Here is a 12,297-nt window from a genome sequence, read left to right as displayed (position 1 = left end):
TGATATTTAATATTAATTAATATATTTACGCAGTGAAGACCACGTTCAAAACGGCGCACCATGTAGACACAAAATCTTTATGCATCTTAATTGAACGTACCTTTTAAACTTGATTCTATTCTTCCCAGATTGCACGCATACGCGATTGGAATATTGAACTGTATAGATGCAGTTTTAGTTCCGTTACACACTACAGCGAGAATGCGTTTGTCGAGCTATAAAAAATGTTTTCGTGTAGCACTCATTGTAAGTAACGGTCGAAACAAGGCACAGCTGACATTGGTCCTGCTTCCACAGGTAGGCCTAACGTAACCTATAAAATTGTAGCCTATAACATTTGTATTGCAATTAAACAATTAATAGGCGTTCAAATTTATGTAACATCATCGCATATCAAACTCAAATACCTTGCATAGTAATAATGTCTTCGATCAAACTGCCTTTCGTATGGCGTAATAAAATTCGTGTTTTAATGAGGCCTATCTATACAGAGATGGCTTCACTGTGTAGCAACATGTCTCGCTGTGAATACATAAGCATTGGTATATAGCTGTCCCCACTGTTACTGTTAAATTAAATTATGATTTCAGCAGATAATGAAAATGTATTTGTTATAATAACAAGAGAAAAATGGAGTACATGTAATTAACAATGTTAAACCTGTATTTCGCTTTTCGCAATTGGCATTACTGAATAATAACATCGAATTTCTTTATTGCAATAATCAATATTCATCTACGAGTATTCAACTTCACAATGTCTGAATAGGTTAAGTATTCGTTAATATACAATTATTAACATTTTGTGATGGAATTTTAGGGATATATTATTTAAATGTTTATTTTATTCACGAAGTAGTCCTAATAAATGTCACTCGAGGTCTGAGATTTCCCAGATAAATCCACTCGCTTCGCTCGTGGATTTATCGGCAGATCTCAGACCTCTCGTGACATTACTACAGAAAATAATTACGAGTGGAATTGAGTGAAGAGAGAAAATCCACAATGTACAGGCATATGCAGTGGAGGTACAAGCAAAGGATAGCGTACGATAGAGGACGATGGTTGCTGTAGCAACCGTCTTGGTAAAATGGGCGTGTGTAAGCGGAAGATGTAAGCAATATGCTATTTGTAATTAAGTTTAAATTTGAGAAAAGCAAAATTAATAATCCTCGAACGACTCTTCTAGCTGCACAAATCAATGTTTGCTGAGAGAATAATGATGAATTGTTGTCCTGCTTCAAGGCCTTTGTAGTTGATTCGGTACTTATAATGTTGAAACTAACAGAGTTTCAAGAGGACGAAGAACTAAAGTAGTTGAAACTAAGTGACTGTTCAACCTTTGGATTTTTGAAGTGAGTAGATGGACGAAAGTATAGAATATTAAAATACTTTCTTAAGAAACCTACCGCCATTCTTGGAAGCACTAATTGCTGTCTGTAATTGCCTTAAAAACAATATACTTTGCATACTTCCACTCGATAATGAGTTTTGGAATAATATTCTGGGGAAATTCTACAGATAGTAACAGTGTATTTCTATTACAAATAAGAGTAATTAGAATAATAGGGAATCGTGTAGGACCATTAAAAAAACTACAAATAAAGCCCATGGCTTGTCAGTATATCTTTTCATTTACAATCTTCCTCGTATCTAATTGTGAAAACTTTGTAACTAATTCAAAAGTTTATGGCATAAATACTCGTCAAAAATGAGTTTCATACTCCATTGCGAAATTTTGATTTTACATACGTCTGCTCATATATATATATATATATATATATATATATATATATATGTCAATATTTTATCTGAAAGTTTTTTATGTTAGAAAATTGTGTAACTGAGAGACATTAAAAGATTGTACCCTAGCTTTTGAATAATATATTTCTTTCAGTTCGTCATTAGACTGCATGTCAATTAGCTCAAGCTGGTACATTCAGACACTGGCTATATTTCAATGGCGAAAGGGTTGTGAAATAAGCGAATATTCTTGGAATATGTATAACAATCCTAAAATAGTGCATGAAATTCCTTCCGCAACAACTATAACATTTCACAAGATCTTTTATGTGAAACTGTGGTACTTCTCGTGAAATACTCTCACAGCAAGGGAAATGGACCGTAGGTTGCCGACCCTGGTCTATGAATAGGACTTTTAACAAAGTTAAGCTTTACTACGAAAGTCGACTTTGAGAAATCTTCATCTAAAGCATACCTGCAGAAACAGCGCTCAACGAGCGCGCGCGCTCCTTCGGAGCGGGAGAGCTGTGTTTACCGCTCGCCGAAACGGAGAGGAAGATACGTCAGAATGACATAGACTTGCTTCAGGTAGAGGAGAGGGAAACAACCACTCAGTTATCTAGTGGAGTGCAGTGTGTAGGCCTATTGTCAGTAACTGTTTCACGTTGCTTACCTACTGCTACAGTACAGTATGGAGGAATCTAAAAGACGGAACATAACATTTAACATTCAACGATTTACAGCTCGAACTTATTGACCTTCAATGTGACCTAAGGGCTAAAGATCGTGTGAATAATACTACTAGCCTGGTTGAGTTTTACAAGACTAAACATCAGCAATAATATCCACGACTACACAGGCTGGCTGTGAAAATGATTGCTATGTTTGGCTCAACATTTATATTTGTGAGCAACTGTTTTCTATAATCAACTTCAATAAAGGCAGACATCGAACATCTGTAACTGATGTTTCATTGCCAGCAACATAAAACCTGGTTTTGATGTACTGATAAATAAAAATATAAATATAACAAACTAATATACATTTAAGTAGTTATAGAATTTCTATTGTTTCTGTAAAATAAATATTTCTTAATTAATAATAGTCCAAGATAGTTTTGCAAACACTGAACGGGAATTTATTTCATACGTACTCGTAATAGTACTTCCTTTTGTGTATATTTTGTACGAGATCACCCCTTCTTCCAGTCCACCCTTATACAGAGCGCAGCTAATATCTGCATTCCGCTCATGAGCTGTGAGCCGGCTCAGAGAGCGCAAACCTTGTGCAGGCCTGATCTAAAGTCTCGTTTATGAACACGGGCTCTTAGTATTTTCGACAAAATAAATTCATTTTTACTTTATAATAAATCTTCAGAAAAAGTAATGACATTAAACATTCGCCTTTATGAAGACATCGCCGTGTTACAGAACGTTATCCGTACTGTAGACGTAGTGAGTGTAGAAGACTACTTACCATTCTGAGATTTTTTGAATTTCTTTACGTATTCACGGTAGGCAAGGGCATGTGCTAGAATATAATTCCTTGCGGTTGTGTAGCCCACAATACCTCGTGACATCATGTTAGGATTGTGTGAGACACTGGAATAGCGCTCGTATGCCATGGATTGCATCTGTGGTTCATTTACTGTTATCCACCATTTAACCTAGTTGTGGAAAGAGAAAATATATTAATATTAATCTGTTTTATAATAAAGTATGAACTATTGTCGTGCAATGTTCGAACATGAGAGTGGGTATCGAAATACTATAAACTTCGCCCTAATCCATAGCTATGCAAACAATAGGCAGAAGTGAAGCATATTGTGACGGCCACGTGACGTTCGATCTCACGACCGACGGAGGAAGGGCTAAAGGTTGACGCTCACTGGCACGAACCGACCGGAACGGAACGAACCGGAAATATTCTGCGAGAAACGTATGCATGTATTTTAAACGGAAAACGCTCACTTGTCCGAACGGAAGCAACCGTCTGCCGGTCCTGACGGACAGGGTTCTCGCGACACGACCCTAGCGGAATTTCCGATGACGATCGTCAGCATTCGTATGTCTCCGCTGGTCTTCGGAGAAAAGTGTGTTGGCTGTTCTCAGTACTTTCCCACTCAACATGTGCTGGTGCGTTGTCCAGACAGATTATTCTTAAAATGGGTGATGAAAAGTTAATTTTAACAGTGCTAATCGCGCTTCTGTGCTGATTGGCCTTCGAAATGTGATGTTTCCCTTCATTATTTCAGATGCTAATAACAGATGAAATTTTAAACATTTTTCTTCGCTCATACGAAAGTACTAAAAAAAACCATTACTCAATCTTTACACAAATGTGGGAAAAGATGGTTAAATTAATCAAAACACTTTTTTATATTGTTATGACTAGAGCCCGGATTGTATGTAATTACATATTCCGTTCCTACATATGTAGCTATAAGGAAAGCTAAAAGTCCGCGAATCGTATTAAATTTAAATTTAAATATACAGAATAAAGAATATAATTACAAACAAACAAGACAAATAGAAATAAAATAATACAATCAATATAAAAAAGGAGCAGCGCTCGTGTTCGGTCGCAGTTCAGATATAGGCCTAATATTAATAGGCCTATAAGAGAATATAAAATAAAATAGGAAATAAAATTAAAATTACAGTTACAGAAATTATATAATACAATATTAATATAAGAGAAATGTAGAAAAAATAGATAAAAACAAATAAGTAAAATAAAATAGGAACTACAATTTAAATTACAGCGGCAATGGAATTATATAATATAATATTAACACTAGAGAAGAATAATATCGCACGTAAAAAGTAGGACTATATATTTCAAAATTATAGTATACAAATATAATATAGGTTGATTAATTCATACACATAGGCTATAAATTTATTTAATAAAATTGAAGATATTAACACGTTTCTAATTTTCTTGTTATATGTTAGTGGGTTACATGTTAGAAGTTCTGGGTGTAATTTAGTTAAAGCATTGTACAACCGAGGGCCAAAATTAATGCTATGCTTTAGACCAGCAGATGTGAGACATTTAGGTTCTACTAATGTTGAATTAATATTTCGTCTTGTGTCATAATTATGTGTCTCTAAGACAAACTTATTACGATTTTTATGATAAAATTTTAACAGCGTATACTTATAAATTTGTTCAATATTAAATACATTAAATTCAGAATAAATTAATCTAGTTGGATAATCGAAACGTTTCTTCAAACAAATTTTAATTATTCGTTTTTGTAGTAAATTTAACGAACTAAGATTAATGTTTGTACTTCCACCCCAAACAATTATACCATTTTGAATAATAGACTTAATAATGGTCAAATAAACATTTCGTAGAACTCTAATGGGTAAGTAGCATCGAAGATTAACGAAAGGGATCATTATTCCGAAGTTTTAAATGTTTTTACATATTTTGGTGCATAATAAATATTTTGGCATATATTATATATTTTTAAATATTTTGAAGGATATTGCATATTTTGAAAGAATATATACATTTTTTTCACTAATTTTCTCTCTACGTAATGCTTAAGTTATTTTTTAAAATTGTTTATAAAGCTTATCCCTTCGTCTCTAGTGCATAAATATAATTTGATAATTGAAAATAATAACGTATTCTGTCAAAAAATGGACATCTCTTTGCAATGCTAATAGTTTGTAGGCTATATCCCTTGAGAAGTAACGGTAAAGTAGGTACAAATAGCAATGCGAATGGTGGGTCATTGTACTGCTAACGTAGTGAAGGAAAGAATGAAAATTACCCTGTGGGTATGACCGTTTCGCACAAACACCCCCAATCAGTTGCTCTAAAAGAAAACAATAGTTTTTCTGTTTTTTTTAAGAAACTTATTTTGACATCAGGTAATACAAGTAGCAAGCCTACTGCCATTCGCATCCAAGTTAAAAGACTGGATTTAAATTGACAATTCCTTTACTAAAATGGTAAAATCGTGCAGTCCAAAGTGTGTGACAAACGCATTGGGTGCTCCATGAAGTCACAATTAGAAGCATTTAAAAATTGGACTTCATGTGAGAAATAAAAAACGTGCTCCGTCGAAAAGAAAAAGTTCTTCTTACACAAGTGGTGCTGAAACATTCGTCTTCTACAAGTGAATTTAATAAAAATTTGTGCATGGCAATGGTTGCTGCAAACGTACAGTGGTATAAACTTGGAGTTCCAAAGTTCCAAGCATTCCTACGCAACTTCAATATTTCGCATGAATCAACACTCCGGAAAAAATATTTGAACTCCTGCTACACTGACATAATGGAAACGATTAGAGATGGACTTGATGATTCCTACGTATGGGTTGCTGTTGACGAGACGATCAATAACCGCAGAAAATATGTAAAAATATTTAATTATTAATTGCGCCTCCAAACAATGAGGTTCAATCACATGTGCACCTGTAATTTTTTATTAGTGTGCAAAAATACATCTAATTAAGCTTAGATTTTAAATTACCAACGTTTTTTTATTACATATTTATCTACATACTTCGTCATTTTTAGCTTCATATTTATGTAGTCCACATAGTTCTCATTTTCACATTACATAAAATCCGGGCTCTAGTTATGGACCCATATTTTCTTTTTTCTTTTCTTTTTTTCTTCCTCATCAGCTAAAGACTCGGTAAAATAAAATAATCTTCGGAACTACTATCCCACTCCATGTTTAAACCAGACTGCCTGTCGACTGTACCGGAATATTCCGAGCATTGAGCGTCAGAGCTTCCGCGGAAGACGGACTGCTGTAGATTTCCGTTCCGGTCGGTTCGTGCCAGTGAGCGTCAACCTTAAGTCGGCCGTGACGGGCAGGTTGCGCGCGCATCTGCTTCCTGGGGCATGTGCTGTGGGGAGAAAGGGGAAAGAGCGACCGCGGCAGAGAAGTGGAAATATCCAGATTATTCGAGAGTGGAATCTTTCGCGAACTCTCCAGAAACTATAACTGAGAAGACGCAAGTGAACGTCAGTCAGTCAGCCCGTCAGTAAGCCAGTGTTGTTACAAGCAGATTTGGACAGTAAGCGAGTTAGTCTTGTGTAGCAGTGAAGCCAGCTTCGAGACCAGAGCGCGACTTGAGTTGTGTCCGTAACTGTGGAGCCTGAAGCACGGAGTTCGAGTGCAGTGGACCGCAGTTGGGGGACCTGAGTCCGAAGTTCAGCGGATCGTCTCTGAAGGTCTGGGGTTCGAGATTCTGTGAATACGAGTGACTGAGCTAGAAGAACTAGCCAAGACAAACGAGCTATGAACTGAGAACTGACCGTTCTGTGTTGTAAATAGTGCTTTGTGAACATTAGTTAAAATTAACAGTTCATTGTTGTTCTCAATAATCCAAGTAAATTGTCATTGTAGTTTGTGGAGTGCAATAACGAACGCTGTGGTGGTGTGCGGAGAGCAAATCCCATTGTTGACGGGAGTGAAATTAAATTGTAGAAAGTGAAGAGATATTGTTGAGATAATAAAATTACATTGTTGTTGAGTATAAAAATTTCGCATATTACTGTTACATAATAGTAATATGCTTTACAAGAGCCGGTCCTCACCTGTGGAGTAACGGTCAGCGCGTCTGGCCGCGAAACCAGGTGGCCCGGGTTCGAATCCCGGTCGGGGCAAGTTACCTGGTTGAGGTTTTTTTCCAGGGTTTTCCCTCAACCCCATACGAGCAAATGCTGGGTAACTTTCGGTGCTGGACCCCGGACTCATTTCACCGGCATTATCACCTTCATACCATTCAGACGCTAAATAACCTAGATGTTGATACAACGTCGTAAAATAACGCAATAAAATAAATAGACTTTACAAGAGCGGTATGTTGAACTTTCCATGTTCAAGAAAAAGTTTGAAAAAGCGAAACGTAATTGAGATTTTTTAATTTCCGAGAATTGAAAGAAAACATACCGCTCGTGTATCGTACATTATTTTGTGCGAAGATCGTTTATTACATACCTGAAAGAGGAATTTCTAATTAGTTGCAATGAAATCTCCATCTTGGTTTCTGTTCAATGACGGCAAATTTGCAAAACAAAAATATCTATCTTCCACATCGTTGCTTTAAATTTTTTTCTATGTTTACTATACTCCCGTAGGCCGTGATATAAGCTACGTCTGTCTTTTTTTCCCCTCAGTCTATAAATGCGAACTTAAAACAAACGGTAAGGTTATGTAATGATTTATTTTTCATTTTAATATTTTAACAATATTATTTATATAACATATTGCAGTAATAACATCGGCAAGTTGATTTGTTGATTTTTTCACGGCTTCCTTAATGTTACTTGCATCACGAATGGAGCTGTAGAGTTTACTTAATTTTTTGTTTGATAGAAGGATAAATCGTTTAATATGTTACTTAATTTAAATTGTATTTAAATAATTAAAATGCGGTCATTTTGGTCCAGAGAGCAATCATTTGGTGCAATGACAATTCCTTTAACATGTTTCTTAATTTTTATTACATGAAATCATAGTTTAATGAAGATTGACATCATTTAGTTTTAATGTGTATATTTTATATTACTTGCTATATGTTTCAGAAGTTACTGTAATAACAATGTAGAATCATGTCCATCTAGAGAAACTACACTTTCCAATTGTGAAATAATAATTAAACAATTAATTAGCTTCCGATATTACTTCATACAAACACAGAAACATTCTCTTAGGCTATGTTTAATAGCTTTCGATTGTTGTTGTCCAGGGCCCCTTATATACGAAGTCATTTGTTCTTATTTCAATACAGTGCCTTAGATGGCGTTGTTATTGTAATTTTAAAACTCATTTATCTCATTAAATATCAGTCCTATCAAAATTTAGTATAGAGTAACACTTATCGGAAATTATTTTTAAAGAAACTTTTGTTATGTAATATTTTTCATGAAAATCAATAATAAGCGAGATATTTCGATTTATTTAATTCAGGCCCTCTTATAACTCCCCCTTTTAAATAAAGTATTTTGAATGACATATAGCCTAAATTCTAAGTTACAACGAACTTAATTTATATTCCAATTTTCATATAAATCGGTTCAGCCATTATCGCGTCAAAAGGTAACAAACATCCAGACAGACAGACAGACATACAAACAAAAATGTCAAAAAAGCGATTTTGGGTTTCAGGATAGTTAATTATACATGTTAACACCAATTATTTTTGGAAAATCGAAAATTACCAGAAAAATTTTGGCTACAGATTTATTATTAATATAGATTAAACAAGCAGTTTATGGTTACATTAATTTGTCCTACAATTAATAAATATAATACGTAATACGTAATGGTAACAATTTTCAACCATGGATAGTTTATAGTAACTGTAATGAAACCATTGATTACTAGTGAGAGTAGGAAGTGTAATTTAATATATCTGAATTCTGCGGTCGTATTACTTACCCTGTCACCAAATTTTTCGAAAACCACACAAGCGTATTCGACGAAAGCCTGAACTATGATATCATTGGCCCATCCTCCCAGATCTTGGAGATCTTTTGGCGTATCCCAATGGAAGATAGTTACCTGAAGAAAGGAAAATAACTTCATGAGATAAATATTTATATTATAATATCCTCACCTTCCCGTGGCCCACCCTGTTTCTACCAACGAGGAAATGGCGACCGTGTCACAGCGGTGTAACTGTTTCATCAAATGCAGAGGAAATGCTGCATTACAAGCCTGTCCAGAGGCTAAAAGTGGCAGCCCCCTACTGGACTACCTAACGACATCGTAGGGAAAATTACATTACTTTCAAGCCTCAAAAAAGCTGTATAAGGACAGATAATTTGATTTTGGAATGGAACTTTCAGCACAAAAATCAAAAGTAATAGCATTTTTAGGACAAGACCCAGTCAGAAGTAAGATAATACACAATAACCAATGACTTGAACAAGTACAAAATTTCAACTATCTGGGTTGTGAAATAACTTATAAAATTAAAAAGATGTGACCAAGAAAATTACCAAATTTACACAAATTCTACGAATAATAAACAATATATAAAAGCTAAATTAGTACAAAAATCTACAAGAATAAAAATATATAATACACTAGCATTACCCTTCCTTTTATACGGAAGCGAGATTTGGACATTAAAGAAAAAAGACATTAACAGAATCAAAGCAACTGAAATGAAAATTTTCAGGAGGACAGCAGGATATACTCTTTTAGACCGAAAAAGGAATGAAGAAATTTTAGAACAATTAGAAGTAGAGCCAGTAGAAGAAAAAATCAACAGATACAAATTAAATTGGCTAGATCATGTAAGAAGAATGGAAAATTCAAGAATCCCAAAAATTATGATGCAGTATAAACCTAGAGGACATCGTCGACTAGGAAGACCTTTTAGAAGACTGCGAGATGGGGTCGAAACAGGTCTACAGAGGCCTAATTCGTGAAGGATGATGATGATGATTTATATTATAAGTACATATAGGATATTCTACAATCGAAGATCTGAATTCACAAACATATCAATTGAAGTGAATTGTTCAGAAGAGCAATCATATACGTGTGAGAACATTGAAATAAATATTGATTCCAAAACACAGACTCTGCACTAACAGTACTGCAGTTTCGCTGTCACGTTAAGAACGGGGAGACGGGTAGGATGGATCAGCTCTGGTGACATCAGCTGTCCATGACTAAGGCTAACATCTGCATTTTTAAATCTTACAATGGAAGATATCAGTTTAGAGACCGGGCGACCTTCTTACTATCAGCATGAACGTCCTCCCACTCTCTATTTCAGTAGCAGCTCACCTTGTGTACTAACCAGTGGTTCAGAAACTTGGTAATTACTAAAAATTTAATGTACCCCAATGATAATGTTTTCTTAATTGACAGGTTGAAAAAATTACAACTACATGCCAAACTATTAGTAAGATTATTGTGGATAAGCTTCAGGGCTTCTACCGCGTTGTCTTGGTGTTAGTGGCTGACGTTTCGACCACTGTGTTGTGGTCATCTTCAGAGCAGTTGTTGGATAAGGAAATAAAAATCGAATCGAAAAATCGAAAGAGAATTGGGAGGAAAAATTTAAAAGGTACGCAAAACGCGTCCTTGCAAGGGGTTGGGGGCTGTAAGGAAATAGTCGAAAAATCGAAAAATCGAAAGAGAATTGGGAGGACAAATTTAAAAGGTACGCAAAACGCGTCCTTTCAAGGGGTTGGGGGCTGTAGAAAACTAAATATGTGAGCTCCAAGCCTGTTGGCCACTAGTCTCACTCCGGGTTACGCTGCTCCTCTGAAGCAGCTCTAGAAAAATTTGAGAGGGAAGCCGAAATTGGACGTAACCTCTCAGGCGAGCTCGTATATACAGGGTGCGTCAGAAAGAACGGATGGATTTCACATGGCAAGAAAATTGTAAAGATTCATCAAATCAAAAATTTATTGTTATCAACATATTCACCAATACATGCAGTTTATTTATGTAAAACAACATTATCCATATGATGTTCTTGGCTTTCAATACAGGCATCGAGGCGTTTTCTGATGTTCGCCATCACTTTCACAGTCATAGCTGGTGCAATTGCCACGATTTCTTCACGAATCGCTGTCTTCAGTTCGTCCAGTGTATGTGATCGATGTTTACAAACTTACGCCTTCAAATGGTCCCAAATAAAGAAGTCGCAGGGCGCGAGATCTTACCGTAGCCTCGGACAATCTCAGTGCAATAGAATTTCGTCCAGGTGATTTCTTCTTTAATGTTGAACCTGTGATACGAAATGAAGCCACCCACCGCAAAATTGTATTCCGAGTTGGAATCCTAGCGTGACATCCGATGTCGAAATGAGTCCTGAGTGGCGATCACAGACTCTTCATTTTTCAAAAATGTCTCTACGATGAAAGCACGTTGTACACCAGACCAACACCATATTCTCAACTGAAACTGCATTCTATGGCTGACCCAACAGTCGTGGTCCCCCTCACTATATCTCTCTCCTCGTTGCGTATCGATAGTTTGAAATCCATCCGTTCTTTCTGACGCACCTTTTATATAGTAGTCTCGATGGGGGGAGTACTTGCGGTGATAGGTCGTAGGTTCTCCTTCTGGCATCTGATTGGTCCTACGTTGTCCAATCCGGTTGAGGTCTGTATGTAGGGGAGTATTGATATTAAATACAGGCCCTCATAAGGTCCGAAAGAGTGACCTTGATACCGTGCCCGATGTCCGGATGAAGGGGGGCGCCGCGTACATGTGGAGACCTGGATGACCACAACACAGCGGTCGAAACAGTATTATAATTTATTAAGCCACCGGCGTGGCTCGGTCGGTTAAGGCGCTTGCCTGCCGGTCTGAAGTTGCGCTCGGGCGCGGGTTCGATCCCCGCTTGGGCCGGTTACCTGGTTGGGTTTTTTCCGAGGTTTTCCCCAGCCGTAATGTGAATGCAAGGTAATATATGGCGAATCCTCGGCCTCATCTCGCCAAATATCATCTCGCTATCACCAATCTCATCGACGCTAAATAATCTAGTAGTTGATACAGCGTCGTTAAATAACCAACTAAAATAAAAATATATATATAATTAATAAGA

General features: G+C 36.3%; 1 protein-coding gene across 1 annotated transcript in view; it reads right to left on the bottom strand.

Annotated features, from left to right (window-relative positions):
- The window catches only part of LOC138699424 (myrosinase 1-like), a 68,641-nt gene that overhangs the window by 33,052 nt on the left and 23,292 nt on the right, over positions 1-12,297 (bottom strand). Inside the window, exons 5-6 of the mRNA XM_069825284.1 lie at positions 9,162-9,284; positions 3,219-3,408 (exon numbers count right to left, since the gene is read on the bottom strand). Of these exons, the coding sequence (XP_069681385.1) occupies positions 3,219-3,408; positions 9,162-9,284 (313 nt within the window). The remainder of the gene's footprint in view (positions 1-3,218; positions 3,409-9,161; positions 9,285-12,297) is intronic.

The sequence above is a fragment of the Periplaneta americana genome, chromosome 5, assembly GCF_040183065.1.
Source record: "Periplaneta americana isolate PAMFEO1 chromosome 5, P.americana_PAMFEO1_priV1, whole genome shotgun sequence".
Classification (NCBI taxonomy): Eukaryota; Metazoa; Arthropoda; class Insecta; order Blattodea; family Blattidae; genus Periplaneta; species Periplaneta americana.
Note: the sequence above shows the minus strand (reverse complement) of the source record. Positions and strands in the feature narration are given on the sequence as shown.